At 45.1% G+C, this 15219-nt stretch overlaps 1 protein-coding gene across 4 annotated transcripts in view; it reads right to left on the bottom strand.

Annotated features, from left to right (window-relative positions):
• Positions 1-1174: 1174 nt before the first annotated feature.
• RUNX1 (RUNX family transcription factor 1) overlaps positions 1175-15219 on the bottom strand; it is a 227903-nt gene continuing 213858 nt past the window's right edge. For 3 of the 4 annotated variants that reach the window (XM_016164081.2, XM_016164079.2, XM_016164078.2), the window contains 2 exons: positions 11342-11503; positions 1175-5543 (listed from right to left, as the gene is read on the bottom strand). In XM_016164081.2, the coding sequence (XP_016019567.1) occupies positions 5068-5543; positions 11342-11503 (638 nt within the window). In that variant the 3' untranslated portion in view covers positions 1175-5067. The remainder of the gene's footprint in view (positions 5544-11341; positions 11504-15219) is intronic. The other variant, XM_016164080.2, reaches the window with a different exon arrangement.

Genomic DNA, 15219 nt, shown 5'->3' with positions numbered 1-15219 from the left:
ATAAACTCAAAGCATTATTGTCCTTATTTTACGGTTGAGAAACACTAGGGCACCAGTTTAATTTGTTCCCTCGGGTGACACAGACCTGGGACTCAAACCCAGGCGGCCTGACGCCGGAGGACATGCTTCCAGCTGCGCCACTAGCCGATCACACACGAGCTCACCCTTCCACCTGTTCCCTGCCTTTGCTCGTTCCCATCGCTTCTTACCTCAGTCATTCCTTTGGGTTCCCGACATTGTGGCCACCATGCAGGACCTTGTAAGACCATGAGATGGCAGCGACGAGAACTGGGAAGGAGTTTTAGACAGCATCTCTTGGCTGGGAGGTGACTTGGGTCACACGGAGTCTTAAGACTGAAACACTACTAATAATTTGCGCAGAGGCGGTGAGGGAAGAGCTTTTGAACAGCTTTCCCCACTATTCAAGGCGACCTCCCGTAATTGACACACAGGGAGGCAGATGAGGGGCACTGGCCTCAGGCCGGTCATACACCCTTTCCGCTTCGTGTCTGCAAATCCCATGTACTTCTTTCTTTTCCTGTTTCTTTTCTTTTTAAACAAGCATTAAAATATGCTTCGGCGCTCGTTCACCCCCGAAGGGGCAACACCAGCAGCCTGGCACTTAGCTCTGCCACCACACCCCCCTGCAGGCGGCGCGCGCTGCAAGCACTGGGGGGAGAAGCCTGCGAGCTGCTCCTCGCTGAAGTCTCTTGCGCGTTGCTGTGGGCTTCGTTTGGCTTCCCAGCTCTCCTTGTCAGAGAAAGACAAAATCGATGTGATATGGTGTACGTACTTGCCAGACTGTTTATTTGCCATTCACTGGCTATAATATTGGATTTACAGAAGATACTGTGGTACGAAGGAAGGCTCTGGGCAGCAGCAAGCCAGCTGTCCCGCACAGACTGCCCACGATGACCTTGGAGGATGGCGTGCCTGCTCCCCTGCACTGTCTACAAACACCTTGGAGAGGAGCTTTTGGGGTGTTTCCTCCTACTATATCTGGTTTAAAATTTGAGATTGACGGCTCCTTTTCAGGAAGTGTTCAATATGTCAGAACCAGGGAGAGAGGAACCACACACAGATTCCCAGGGTGCTCTGTGCATAGAGCCGGTCACCTCTACACTAACAGACGCTGGGTGGGCCCGAGTCAAGGAGGACGACATTTCAACAGATGTGTTCTACCATCGTTTCAATTTGAAAGTTTATTTTTTGCCATTGATTTTTATACATCCAGAATAGCACAAATAACCAACAGTTCTTTTTTTTTTTGCACATTCATTTCCCCTAGAACAAAAAGTGAACTTTAAAAAAAAATTGGAACCCATGCTATTATTAGCTCTTTACAAAAGTGAATAAAAAGTAGCTCGTTTTAAAGTCTAAAATAAACAAAGTAGAAAGAAGCATTTTTTGTCTACAGTATTTAGCAAACATAAGAAAAAGTCCTTAGAAACACAAAAAATTGAAAAAGTTATTACAGGTATTAACAATATTTTATAATGAAGCTTAAAATCTATTTACATACATAAATACAATTCACTTTGTTGATGCAACTCTTCTGGAAGGAAAAAAAATGCCAAATGATCAGCGTCATCAATGCTGATCTGGCTAAAGGGAGGGGGGCAAACTCCGAACAAAGACAAACACCCCCAAACAATTGTATACTGTAGGTAAACAGAAAGGCATTTGTTTAGATGTAAAAAATGTTTTCTGAGATTATGCTTAAATTGATTTTTGATGTATGAAAGGCCCAAACATGTCATTCCCCCAGAAAATAAAAACCACCACAACTGAAAATCACCAGGACGGAATGTCCCAAGGAAACAGGTATTTCAGGACAGACATCTGCAATCCTAAATTGCAGGACATTTGAGTGAAACCATTCATTTCCTTTCTAATCAGAGCATTTCTACTTATCCGCACAGAAACCTTCGGCAGCAGAAAGGCTGTCTGATAACTTACTGATTGTGCCTTGCCTGGGAAGGCTACTGTTTGCTGCTCTAGGGCAGCAAGCAGGTCCAAAATGGTTGGCAACGTCTCTGTTCTGCTGGAAGAAACCACAAGCTGGAGAAAAGCTGACTCACCATGTTCCTTTATGCACAGGGAAGAGAACTGCCACTCATCCTGTTCTGGGTGTTTGGTGTTGGGGTGGGGTGTGTGCTATCTCCTTACACGAAGCAGGAGAATGGAGAGGGGAGGGGAGGAGAGGGAGAGGGGGATATGAGGGGGCAGAGAGGGAAAGAAATACAAGTATTTTTAGATGGTGAGAAAAACAAAACACTGAAATGAAATATGTGTCCATGTTGAAATTTTAAATAAGGGCATGGATAAGCACTGGAGATAGCTTATTTTTCTTCTGGACCAATGCTCCCAGCTACATCCAGTTATTTCCTTATCGGCTTAAAGGCCTGCCTTGATAAAAGGACCACCTTTATTTACCTAAAGGCAATGAATGCAATTCCTCAGGGGGAAAAATGCATTAAGTGTGAGACCCATCTCCAAAGCAACTAAGGTTTAACTTATTATTTTTTGGAACAATTAAGTATTATATATGCTGGTAAGGGTCTGTGAAACTCTAAATGGCCAGACTGGTGGGTTCACAACAAAGTGATGAGCCCTTCTCACACAGGGCTTTGGAAGTGAAAAGATTCAATGATTCCCTTATAGGGCACCGGGCTGATTTTGAGTTGGAATAGCTTCAGGAACCACAATTGAACTAAAAAATATAATTTTTTCCCCCCTTCATTTTTTCCCCCCAACAGTTTGTCAGGTCAGATATGGCAACATGTGCTATAAAGAACAGATAAATTCAATTTGGGGTAAATGAGCTAAGGATCCTTTCAGAAATAAAAAAATTCAATTTACAGACATTTAATGATAAATTTGCTGCAAATATATAACATAAAAATAAAACATGAAATTCACTTGTAGAGGGAGAATTATGCCTAAAATGAAAATGAATATATTGTGAGTTTCTCCAAGATCTGCTTTAACTCTTTTCCAGATAAGAACGACCTGACCACACAAACCGCTTGACTCTTTAACTCTTACCAAAGTGCTACTGCATCTGTGTAAAACAATCAATATATATATATAAGAAAATTCAAAAACAACTTGTCTTAAATAAGTCCAGCTGTTTCGCTGCCTGCAGCCAAAGATTTTTCTAATTTGAATCATTAAATTTATAAAATAAAAATCAAACACTGTTCTAAAGTCCTGCTTTCAAATACTCTTCAGAGTTGACCTGAAATTGTTTCAACTAATTTAAGAGGTACTTTAAATAATAACCAGATCATTTTGAGCACACGTCAAAATCAGCAGTTAGTATTTGTGAATTGTACAACTGCATTCTGAACAAATCCTCCAATAAAAATAGTGCCATAAAATTTACAGTGACATTGGATACGTTTGCATTGTAGCCGTGGGCAGCAGTGCCGTGAATCTTGCTGTCATGCTGATGCACAGGTCAGAGTGCACATACCCCGCGGGGTAGAGTCTCAGCCTGGTGAAAGCAACACAAAGGTGGTGGCCAATGAGCAGCATGGCGTGGGGTCCTGCACAGGGGACACAATGCTCTTTTCCATGTGACTCCAGGGGTATACAGGGAAACAGGCTTGTTCAGGCCTGCGTCTGGGCCCACCCTATGAAGAAGATTCAGCTGGAGAACCTTCAGCTGTTAAAGGCACCCCGTCTAGTCCCAGCCTTGGGGAACAGCACAGAATTTTGTTCTGTGTAAATGAACTGGTACTGTATCAAAGAAGAATGTTTTCTCGGAGCTATAAAAAATCTGAACTCTAGATTCAGATGATCTCCTTCCTACCCCAGAACTGAGCATTGAAGGGACCCCTAAGTTTGTTCATTTGGTGCCCAGGTAAATACTGCTCCTCCACACAGCTTACTTTGGATTTGTTCTGTTACAAAGCATGTCTGAAATTACCAAGAGGCCATGGAGTGAGCAAATCCCTAGGAAGCAAATAAATCTTCTCCAGAGGTGCAATTATTGGCATCTACATGAACCCTCTGAAACCAGATTTGACCTTCTCTGTTTGAAAGGAGGGGGTCAGATATGAGACCCTCTGTTGAGCTTGGCAGAAAATTCCATACTTCAGATCTTTGGAGTGACCTTCAGTACCTAAAAAACCTATCAAAGACATTGCTGCAATAGCTACCAACTCGTTGATTAACATTAAAGGAAGTTTAATGTAAACAATATTTAGATAACCAAGTGATCACATTACCCATCCTTTTTTCCCCAGCCTTCAAATGTGATATTTAACTTTGGCTACTATCAAAAACAAAACAGAAAAAAAATGTAGTACTTGATATTTTTCTTAATATAAGTACATTTAAATAATAAAAAAAAGTATCAACACGTAAGTAAGTGTCTAAACATCAAGATAAATATCTAGGGATTCCTTGTGGGAATACAGTAGTTGAAAATGACCCAAAGCTGCAGCTGTTTCTCAAAAAACAACTACATGAAAGTCCAAAAGAAAAGTTAAATAAAATGTACAGAAAAAGGAATCATATTTCTTTCAATTGTCATAGCAAGAGAAAAAGCAAGCTCAAATTTTTATATATATATATAAAAATAAAAACCACCCCAAATGCAAATACGCATTTTGCAATTTATAAGGTGCTAGGAAAGAAAATTAAAAATATGAATTTGATGCCAAACAGGATGAATTGCATTTCCCCCTCCCCCCAACCCCGAATTCCACACTCTTTGGAATAAACAACTTGGTTAAAAAGTGAAGTCAAGGGTATAAAATCTTTCTTTTATTCACAGCATTGCTAAATCAGAAGCATTCACAGTTTCCCTCTGGGAATCTTCCTGTTTGCCTTCCACCGTGTCCACGCGCTGGGGACGTGGACACCCTCACGTCGCGCCGGGTCGGAACGCTCTGAGACGGGCCAACGGCCATGGCGAGCGGCACGGGCTGCAGAAGCGCGGGCGGCCGGGCGACGCCGCAGACGGCAGGGGCGCGCTCCCCTGGGGCGGGCGCGCGGCCCCCGCAGAGGCGGCCCCTCCCCGGGACGGCGTGGCGTGGCGTGGCGCGGCGGGCCGCGTCAGTAGGGCCGCCACACGGCCTCCTCGAGGCGCGCGGCGGGCGCCATGTTGGTGGGGGAGTTGCTGTGGCTGCCCTCGGCCTCCACCACGTCGCTCTGGTTCGGGAGGCTGGGGTTGAGCAGCGCCGAGCCCGTGGACGCGTTGGTGCAGGGCGGCAGGATGCGCGGCGGCGAGCGCTCGCCGCCCACCATGGAGAACTGGTAGGAGCCGGCCGACGCCCCGTAGTAGAGGTGGTAGGAAGGCGAGCTGGCCTGGAAGGGGCTGCCCTGCGCCTGCGACGAGCCCGGGTAGGGCGGCGGCAGGTACGTGTGGTAGCGCGTGGCGGAGCTCATGGCCGACATGCCGATGCCGATGCCTGACGTGACGGGCGTCGGGGAGTAGGTGAAGGGGCCGGGGTAGTGCATGCGAGGGTCTGAGATGGAGGGCAGCGCGGGGAACTGGCGCGGGTCGCCGAAGGCCGTCAGGTCCGGTGCTGCTGCGGGACGGGGAAGTAGTGTGAGACGGGAATTCAGGGAGGCCACGCCCCTCCGCCAGGGGCCCCGCCCACAGGGGGATTACCCAGAATGCTGCTGGCCAGGCTGGTGGGGGGGTCTACCCAGAATGCCGCTGCCCAGGATGTAGAATTACCCAGAATGTCGCTGCCCAGGACAGAGGAGAATTACCCAGAATGCCGCTGCCCAGGACGGAGGAGAACTACCCAGAATGCCGCTGCCCGGGACGGAGGAGAATTACCCAGAATGCCGCTGCCCAGGACAGCAGAGAATTACCCAGGATGCTGCTGCCCCAGGAAACAGGGAGGTAGAATACTTGTAGCCAAGGGATCTGGGGACAGACGTCCCACAATGCTGCTGCCCAGGGAGGTGGGTACATCCCAGAGTGCCGATGCCCAGGGAGGTGGTACGATAATATATAGTAATAGAAGATAATATATGGTATGTAATATTATACATATATAGTGTAACAATATAAATAGAATTTAGATATATGTATAGACATAATATAGAATATGTATAATATAGCTATAATAGTGCTATAATCCCCGGGGTTGGCAAACTACAGCCGACGGGCCAAATCCAGCTGGGCTAGTTTTCATGCGGCCCACAAACCAAGAATTTTTTAAATATGGTTGAAACAGAATTAAAAGAAGAACACTATTTCCCGACATGATAATTACATGAAATTCGAATTTGAGTGTCCATACCTAAAGCTTTATTGGAATCAGCCTCACTCATGCTTCTATGTGTTGTCTGTGGCTGCTTTTGAGCTCTCTGCAGAGTTGAGTGGTCATGACGCAGACCACAGGGCCCAGAAGGCCTAAAATATTTAGTATCTGGCTCTTTACAGAAAAAGTTTGCCAACCCTCTATTTAATCAACGTATTAATACAAATTTAATCTGTGATATTAATATTATAACAATATATAATTTATAGCACAATATCATGCTGAATAATAATTACAAATGTAATGGGTTCATTAATGTTAACAGACTAAGTCATGCATAATATACTGTATTATAAATATTAATATCTAATAATGTTATAATATGTGACACATAATAGGATAGTAGGAAACTGCCACTTCTGTAGGCCTTAAAGGGTTCAAAATTGGCAATTGCCTGTGGGTCCACCCACGCATACCACGGTAGTGACCGTGAGTGAATGTTACTGAGTATCAGGACCACACTTTCTCCCCTACATCTCAGACCAAGTCCACATTCTTAGAAACGATCCAGCCTTGATTTCACCTGGCATTCTCTAGTATGTGCTTCACTGGTTTGTTAACATGAACGGCTGCAGCACCTTGATTCATCTACTCCATTTTTGCACATGGTGAAACTTTACCAAGAATGGCAAAGCTTTGCCCATAAAACTCATTAATGCATTTCCAGGTTCACAGACTGGCTTTGGCTATCCTTCACTGCATCCCTCTGCATTTTTCTTAACCACAGGCAGCTCTTGGGAACTGCTAGGGGGTTTGGGTGCCAGGAAGGGTTCCCTGTAACCTGTAGATCAGAGTTTCTCAAAAGTGGCATGACTGACCACTTTTGGGCCAGATAACTATTGTTGGGGTGTGGAGGGCTGTCCTGTGCATTGTAGGATGTTTGTCAGCATCCTTGGCCTTTGCCCAACGGATGCCAGTAGTGTCCCCACTCCCTGAATCATGACAACCAGCAACATCTCCAAACACTGCCAAATGTCCTGGGGTAGGGATGAGGTGGGGCAACCCTCCCTACCCGCCACCCACCCCTCTTTGAGAACCAACACTGCAGGTGCAGGATGGTGTCCAGAGGTAGTTCTTCCTCAGAACTATTCATTAAATGGCCAGGCTAAGACTACAGTGTTTACACCAGGAAACCCAAAAGACAGCAAGAAAACAGCAGAGGCAAGAATTAAACATTTTAAAATTTCTAAGTTCTCAAATCAACAGACAAAATAACTCCGGGCTCAGAATGGCATTGTGGCCTGTGTCCTCTTGTGTACAGGCTGATAGAGAAACTTGACTGAGCCGAAACTTTGCTCTGAAAGGAAAGCTACCAGGGTGGATTAATCTGTTTTTGGAAGGGATCGGCCCTCGATCAACTTCCTCATATTTCAAGCCTGTTATTCCAGCAAGGAGAGCTAGTGTATGTTCGTTTCTCTCTCTCTCTCTCTCTCTCTCTCTCTCTCTCTCTCTCTCTCTCTCTCTCTCTTCCTCCTTCCCCCCTACCCCCAATCTGCCCACTCCCTCCCACCATTTACTGGTTTTTTATTGCTCTAACACATTTTTAAAAAATGACCTCTTCTGTAAATTTGGGGTGAATGTGATGAGGGGATATACTCCTCATAAGAGAGGTAATTAAAGTTTATAGAAACAACTGAAGTCTGCAGCAAATCTCTCCACTAATGAGGAAACCAGGAGTCTGACTTTCAAACAAACACTCCTGTTAATCTTTTCTAAGCGAGTCAGACATGTGGGCAGGAAAAAAGTTGTAAACTGACAGTGCTTCTAGGGCTGCCCCTCCATGGCCACTCTGGTTTGTCCTGAAGCCAGGCCGCACCTCATTCCACAGGGTTTGTCCCTGCCCGTTCACTGGGGCCATCTATGAGCAAGCCTTGTGTCACTTGTTTTTGCTCACATGGAGAGCTGTGACATGTTTGAGAGTTAACAGGAAGCTTTACTCCCATTTTTCCAGTAAGATTTATATAGTCTAGGGAGAAGCCGAGGTAGGAGGAAAAGCATTAGGCAAATACAATCAATTTGTTTTCATCTGATGCAATACTCTGGACACAAATAAATGACTCCGCCCATTATTCCTCTTGCTTCATTTGCCCTGACATAAAAAGGTGAATCCACTGGAAAATGAATGAAAGGTCACCCTGTTTCACAGCAATGTCTGGACATGTTCTATCAGTCTGTTCCAACTACTATGTGTAACCTGGTGATGGTACCAAGTTACTGGAATCATGAGTCCATGATTCGTCACAGACATAAATAATGGAATGATGTTATGGTCACAGCTGTCAGGGGTAAAAAAAAAAAAATAGTCGTTTCACTTATGGGCAGAATATCTGAAAGATCTTAAATATTGCCTGATTCTCCTCCTGTCTACACAGTACCAATGTCATACTACAAAAGACCATTGATTTGGTCAAATTATCCTTCTATATACATTTTGATAATGAAACAACTTTGGGACTTTAGACGTGCTTAGATTCAAATCACCTATTCAAATATTTGTTTTCATCTGTATGTCCAGCCTGATACCTCCTGTCAAGCCTCCCCAGTTACGCACAATCCACCCACCTGGCCCTACGTAGTTCATTTGTCCTTTTGGCTGGCCTGGTGCCCCTTATTCAATACCAGTGTGGGCGGAGGTACAGACCCCTGATGTGCACAAAGGGCTTTTAAAGAGTAGGAAATCTGGGGATTAGGAGGTTCAGGTATTTTAGTTGGAAATGTTTCCCCACCGATGGGGCTAAATATTTGCCGTGACAGCTCAGGTCTTCATTCTGCAGTTTGACACGGATGAAAGCGGCCCCACTCTGGGCCCCTCCCACTGCCCCCAAAGGATTAAGCAGCCTGAGCGGATAATGGCTGCCTTAAAAGGATCTTTTGCATGACTCAGAATAATGCGCGCTGTCTGTCGCCCAGGTTGGCAGCTAAACATTAATTTTTTTAAAAAGAAAGAAAAAAGAAAAGAAAACCTCTAGATGACAACTCTTTTCAGACAAGGTGTGGAGTTTGTCTGCAAAGGAAAGAGAGAGGCAGACAGAGTGCAAGGCCCCCCTGCAGAAGGAAGCGCAGGTGGAGCTGGGGACTGGGAGAGGCAGAGCACGGGCTGGGGCCGGGGGCGGGGGCGTTAAAGGGAAGAGCGGTCACAGAACAGTGTTGGATTCTCAGAGCTGGTGGCCAGGCAGCCACTTTTATGTACCCGGATGCCCTCCTGCCCACAAGCAAATAGCATCGGAGCACACTTTTCGGGCCCATGCTTTAGGCTCGATTTCTCAGAGCGAGACCCGCTGAGCTGAAGGGCATTCTCCCATGTCGTTCTCTGCCATCGTCTCTGGTCCTCCCTCCAGTACTGCGGAGGATCATTCTTGGGTGCTCAGACGGGACCCGCTTGGTATCTGTCTCACAGCCTCATGCCATCAAACATGCTTTCTTACTCCTTGGGTAATCAAAGTGGGCGGAGGTACAGACCCCTGATGTGCCTCGGAAGTGTAACTGTGATGTGGGATTTGGGAACGCACACGTTACTCATTCCTTTCAAAAAATAAGCCAGCCTTACATTTGAATACTGGTCAGTCGGAGAGGCTGACCCCTAGGGTTGTCAGGTTATCAGGTGTCGGTCTTGGGTGCTGACCAAGTCAAAAGACTGATGTGATCAATTCCAAAGGACAGACCCACAACAGGGCATTTCCAGAGTAAACAGTGACTGTGTCCGATGTGGACCACAGCCAGCGGGAAGAGCAGTGCCCCTGAGAAGACTCAGTAAAAGCTTTGGGAATCAAACTGGTCCCGAGGGAACAGACCTTCTACAACGACGAGCCGAACAAACGTCATAATCCCTGTGCCACTTCCTCCGTTCTGTAGCCCAGCAGGTGCCATGAAAATGTTGGCATTAATGGCCAAAAATAACATAAAAACAGACAACCGAGTTGGCTTTCCTACTTGACGACTGTGTCTAAGAACACTTGGAGGCAGTGGTTCTCAACATGGGGGCAGTTTGGGGCTCGGGACATTTGGCAATCTCTAGAGACGGCTTTTGGTTGTCAGACGGTGGGGGGCGGGGTGCTGCTGGCATCTAGCGGCCAGAGATGCTACCGATTGTCTCGCAAGGCGCAGGACCGCTCCCACCGCAGAGAACCGCCTGGCCCCCAGCGCCAACGGGGCTGCTGATGAGAAGTGTGAGGAGAAGCTCGAGCATTTAGTGGAATCTCAAGTCACCACAATCGTCTGGAGAACACAACATTCAAAATGCTAGTCGTGTCCCCTTCGCCTCTTTGCCTGCCCCCCAATCTGCTATAATCTGATCCCAAGAGCGGAACAGCGGAAGCAGCCGCCCTGCCCCTGCCACGCAGGCGGGGCGTCTGCAGGCTCCGTGACGCGAAGCGCTCTGAACGGTTTTCACTTTGGACCAACTGCAATTTCAAGGCCCCAAACAGGGAGTTTCCTTTGCTTTCAACAAAGGCATTTTTCTCTGTAACTCCAGTTTCCCTGCCCACAAGTGAAGGTGAGTGCCAAGCCCAGAGGTCTCATAGGTTAAATGACTAATACTTAACGAGCTCTTACTGACGACAGTTATGCTAACCTCGACACCTAAGCTTTTTCTACTCTGTTCCTCTAACCTGGTGTGAGCAGCTCTTTAATGGGAAATGTCTTATTTGGGGTGTATTTGCTTCCCATTCCACAGGTAGCCCAGTGTGCTTGTTCACGTGACCTGTGACAGCATGCCGCCACCAGATAGACCAGTCCTGAATTCTAGAAGCTGACTTCTTTGGCCTTTTAGGTTGTTAACCATTTAGCTGCCACCTTTGCTTGTCAAAGGTGAGCAAGCCCCAAATGCCCATGGAGTCCACTTCTCCAAGCCACTTCTGCCTCTATATCCGTGACCTCTGCCTCTGGGCATTATGGAAAGTCAGTGCCTGGGTGGGACATAGAGATAGACGACCTTGTCTTTGGACCATATTTTATCCAATTAAAAATCACTTCCAACCCCTTCAGGCATCTCCTCTAATCTCTCGAACCTTCCACTCTAGCTTGATCTCAAAGTGCATTTCCAAGCGGCTTACTTGAGAGTCGACTGGAAAGTTCTGCAGAGAGGGTGGTCATGCCGCTGGCCCTTCCAGGCGAGATGGGCGTTGCTGGGTGCACGGAGGGAGAGGCGATCGATCCCAGATACTGGTAGGACTGATCGTAGGACCACGGTGGGGATGGCTGGATCTGCCTCGTGTCTGCAGAGAATCGGACAAGTCAGTTATATGTGGGGAAGGGAGATTTTAAAAAAGTGAAACACGTCTTGTGTAAGGAATTAGTCACCTATCTGCCGTCCATTTACCAGCGTCTAATAAGCCTACTCAAGTCCAGGCATTTGCTTTCGTTTGATGATTTCTCCCCAGAAGATACCGAAATATAGTTTGATTTTTGGAGATTTCCCTCTGATAACTGTTCCTTCCAAAGATTTTATTTAATTATGCAAACAATGATGAGAGGAGTTGATTATGCTTTCTAAGTAGAAGTGTTATGTTCAGACTGTTGAACCACAGCCTGTACTGACAGCCCAGAGAAGCTCAGCTTTACCAATAATTACGGTTATTGCCGTCAGGAATGTTTTATAAACTCAGGTGATCACCTGTCTCTCTGTATTCAGAAAAAAAGAAGAGAGTTTTGGTATTTTTTTGTACCTTTGGCAAAAATGTTCCATGAGCTTTTAAATGTTTTTTGTCTGGATGAAAATTCTCTCCCCAGGGATAATAGAAAAGAAGGTTTGGGTGAGAAACTAGCAACGAGGCCTAGTGACTGGTTCGCAAACCCGGCGGTCGCGAACTGGCTGCACCACTCCAGACTAAGAGAGGTGTCCTGCGTCTTCTCAAGGCCTCAGGTGTGCAACTTGTCAGGGGCAGAATGTTGAGCAAGTATTTTATAGGTTGCCATTAAAAGAGGCCCAGATAAAGAAGACAGAAGTCTGACTTCAGAAGATTTAGGTAGAAAAGATTTTGTAAACTTGACTCCAGAATTCACAGGAGTCTTAGTTTTCAAAAGTATCACACGGTTACAGATGAAAAGGATGAGGGAAAAAACCCAAACCTCTCTTTTTAGTAAAAATACGTAAGGAAATTTAAATTGAACTCTGTCCCACCACAAGATTTCTTTACGGGTTTCCTTAAGGATTAAATATTTTCTCTGTGTCCCACCTTCTTTGTGGACAAAGGTGACAGCAAACTATGCTAACTCCTAAGGGTCTTCACAGTCAGGGCTTATGATACTGAGTGTAAATCTAGAAAGAACAAAGGTCTTTAGGAAAATACCGAGTGTAAGTTTTGTATGTACTGTGACATAAAACTGAGTTATTCCTGCTGGTGGTAAAATATTCCTGTCTGCTTCACAAAGGTCATGCCATGTCCAGCATTTAAAGTTTGCCTTTTCTGCTTATCTCTTTGAAATTGTCATAGCGGATAATGGATTAGGCATTTGGAGACCCAAGTCTTCCTTCTGAATCTTCTGACGGCCCCCTACTCTTTTCCCCCATGCTAATAAATTTCTTTCTTTTCTTTAAAATAACTGAGTATTTAAGTTTGAAAAACCTGGGCAGGTATTTTAACTCAGCATCTTTGAAATCAGATATTAAAGTAAGGTCTTCATTTGATTCTGAATTTTAGAGAATTTGAAGAGACGGCAAGCAATGCGAGAGCTAGTCCATTTTAAACTCAGTGGAAGATAAGTGTTGAGCTGCAGTCAGAGGTTTTGCATAATCTCGCAGCTTAAAGTGTTGCCAGTAATTAAAAGCACATAGTAATGGTAGAGTGTGCAAGATTCCCACATCACTCCAAGCATTTTGTTCCAAGTGAAAAAAAACTGCGTGCGCAGATGTTTTCTATAAGACGTGTACATGTCCTAGATACACACATTTGTTAAGTGAATATATAGTACTAGGATATTTTAATCATTTAAAAAGCAAACAAAAGGTTTTATAATTGTCATAAAGCCCTTTGGGCTGTGAATTGCGGTACAGTAATTCATGCCTTGTTGCGTAGACAACCCAGCACCCCTAACCCCATGTCTAAAACCACAGTAAGCATAAAGTATTATGCCATGATTCATGCTCCATCATGTTTTACTGCAGTGAAAAAGTTGTGCTAGGCTTTTCTAAACTCATAATTAAGCCATGCAAACGTTGCATAATGTTTCACAGCCTTTTAAAAATACGCTTTGGCAAAAAGATCTTTATGATTAAAGTCCCAGTTCTATGATTTTTTTAACATGGGTTTTAGATTTAACATCTTCTTACCTGACACCGTAACTTAGCATTCCAGTGTTAAAGGGGGGATAGCATGAAAAACCCAAAGCCCCCCCTTCCCGTCTGTGATCTGTTTCACTCATGTGACCATGGTAAACATGCTCGGGTTCATTGCCAGTGGTGGGCCAGAAGGTGGTGATGGCGAGCTTCCCATGTTGGGATTTTGGGCGTTCTCTTCTTCTATGTGTATTATTAATAAAAAACAAAAACCAAAAATAAAACAAAAAACCAAAGGCCAGTGATAGGCTGTGTGCCGAGTTCGTTATGCAGTTACCATTCTTGCTCTGATGGGGCCAGTGCGAATGCATGAAGGTAAGCGTAGAAAGAAATGGCAGTGCTGTGGGCCGCCCCGAGCACTGGACGGGAGAAGCATCTGCGTGGTGACCCTGGATCACTGGCTCGCACTTTCTGATTCTCGTCTCGGGCAGGAGATGACTTCTAGGCCCCTTTCAGGGGTCACGTACCAGGATTCTAATTCATGGAGTTGCTGTACAGTATTTCTCTGCTTAACTTGTATGTTAAACAGAGTAAGGGGAGAAATCAGGTAGAAGTGTGGGATGAAGAATGGCACTTGTAGTATGTGTATTCTGGGAAGAGGAATTAGGCAGGGATAAGATGGGGCTATCCAGAGAAGAAGCTATAGACCGAGGAGGAGAACCACTGCCAGTCACTCTCCAGAGAGCAGGGCCGCTTGTTCTTGAAGAGATTGCCTGCCTCCTGTAAGTCCATCCATCAAAAAGAACAAAAAGTTATTGAAATTGACTATGTGTCGGGCATGTGCTAATTTAGCTGGTAACAGCCTGATGAATTAAGACCAATATGGTCCCTGCCCCACTGGAGTTATAGTCTCATATTATGCATGATCCCACGACTGCGTGATGATTGGAAAGGCTTCTTCCTACTGTGTTCATTCATCATGCTGAGAGTTGCTTGCTTCCTTCCTTCCTTCCTTCCTTCCTTCCTTCCTTCCTTCCTTCCTTCCTTCCTTCTTTCCTTCCTTTGCTCATGAAGTTATTCCTCATTCATGTATGTTACCAACAAACATTTTTGCTTTACTAGGACCCCTGTTTGGGGACTCCGTAGTATATGCATTCTAGCCCTTGCCTTCAGGGAGCTGTAGCTAGTGGGGGACTTACAGGCTATATCCAGGCAAACTGCTGGATCGTCTGCTTAATTTGGACTTGCAAATAGCTTTTCCCATGTTAGAGAAAAGAACCCTAGTGGTGTTTATTACACACTTGTGTTCTGCCTGTGAGATGAGCAGACTAGAGAAAGCACCTAATTTAAGTCATAGGAAGATTTCAGTTTGAACCTTGCCTTCACCATAGCTATATGACCTTGGGAAAGTCACTTATTTCCTCTGATACATAATTTTCTTACTTCAAAAGGTAATGGGGATAAGTGAGATAAGCTACATATGAAGCAGATATCACAGTTCTGGACCATAGTAAATATTCAATAAGTCTAATTTTTTTTAATGATCATATTACTAAAAAGGAAAAGTAATCTGTGCAAAGGGACTTAACTGATATTTATTGGTAAGGCCACATACCCCTGCTCTAGGATGAGGTTCAGGGGGTACTATGCTGTTCACTGACAAAGAACTTGACAGAGTTGTCAGTACTGGGAAGAGACCAGATTCAGGAGATTAAA

Source organism: Rousettus aegyptiacus, unplaced genomic scaffold, assembly GCF_014176215.1.
Source record: "Rousettus aegyptiacus isolate mRouAeg1 unplaced genomic scaffold, mRouAeg1.p scaffold_m13_p_4, whole genome shotgun sequence".
Taxonomy (NCBI): domain Eukaryota; kingdom Metazoa; phylum Chordata; class Mammalia; order Chiroptera; family Pteropodidae; genus Rousettus; species Rousettus aegyptiacus.
This window is presented reverse-complemented; position numbering and strand designations above follow the sequence as displayed.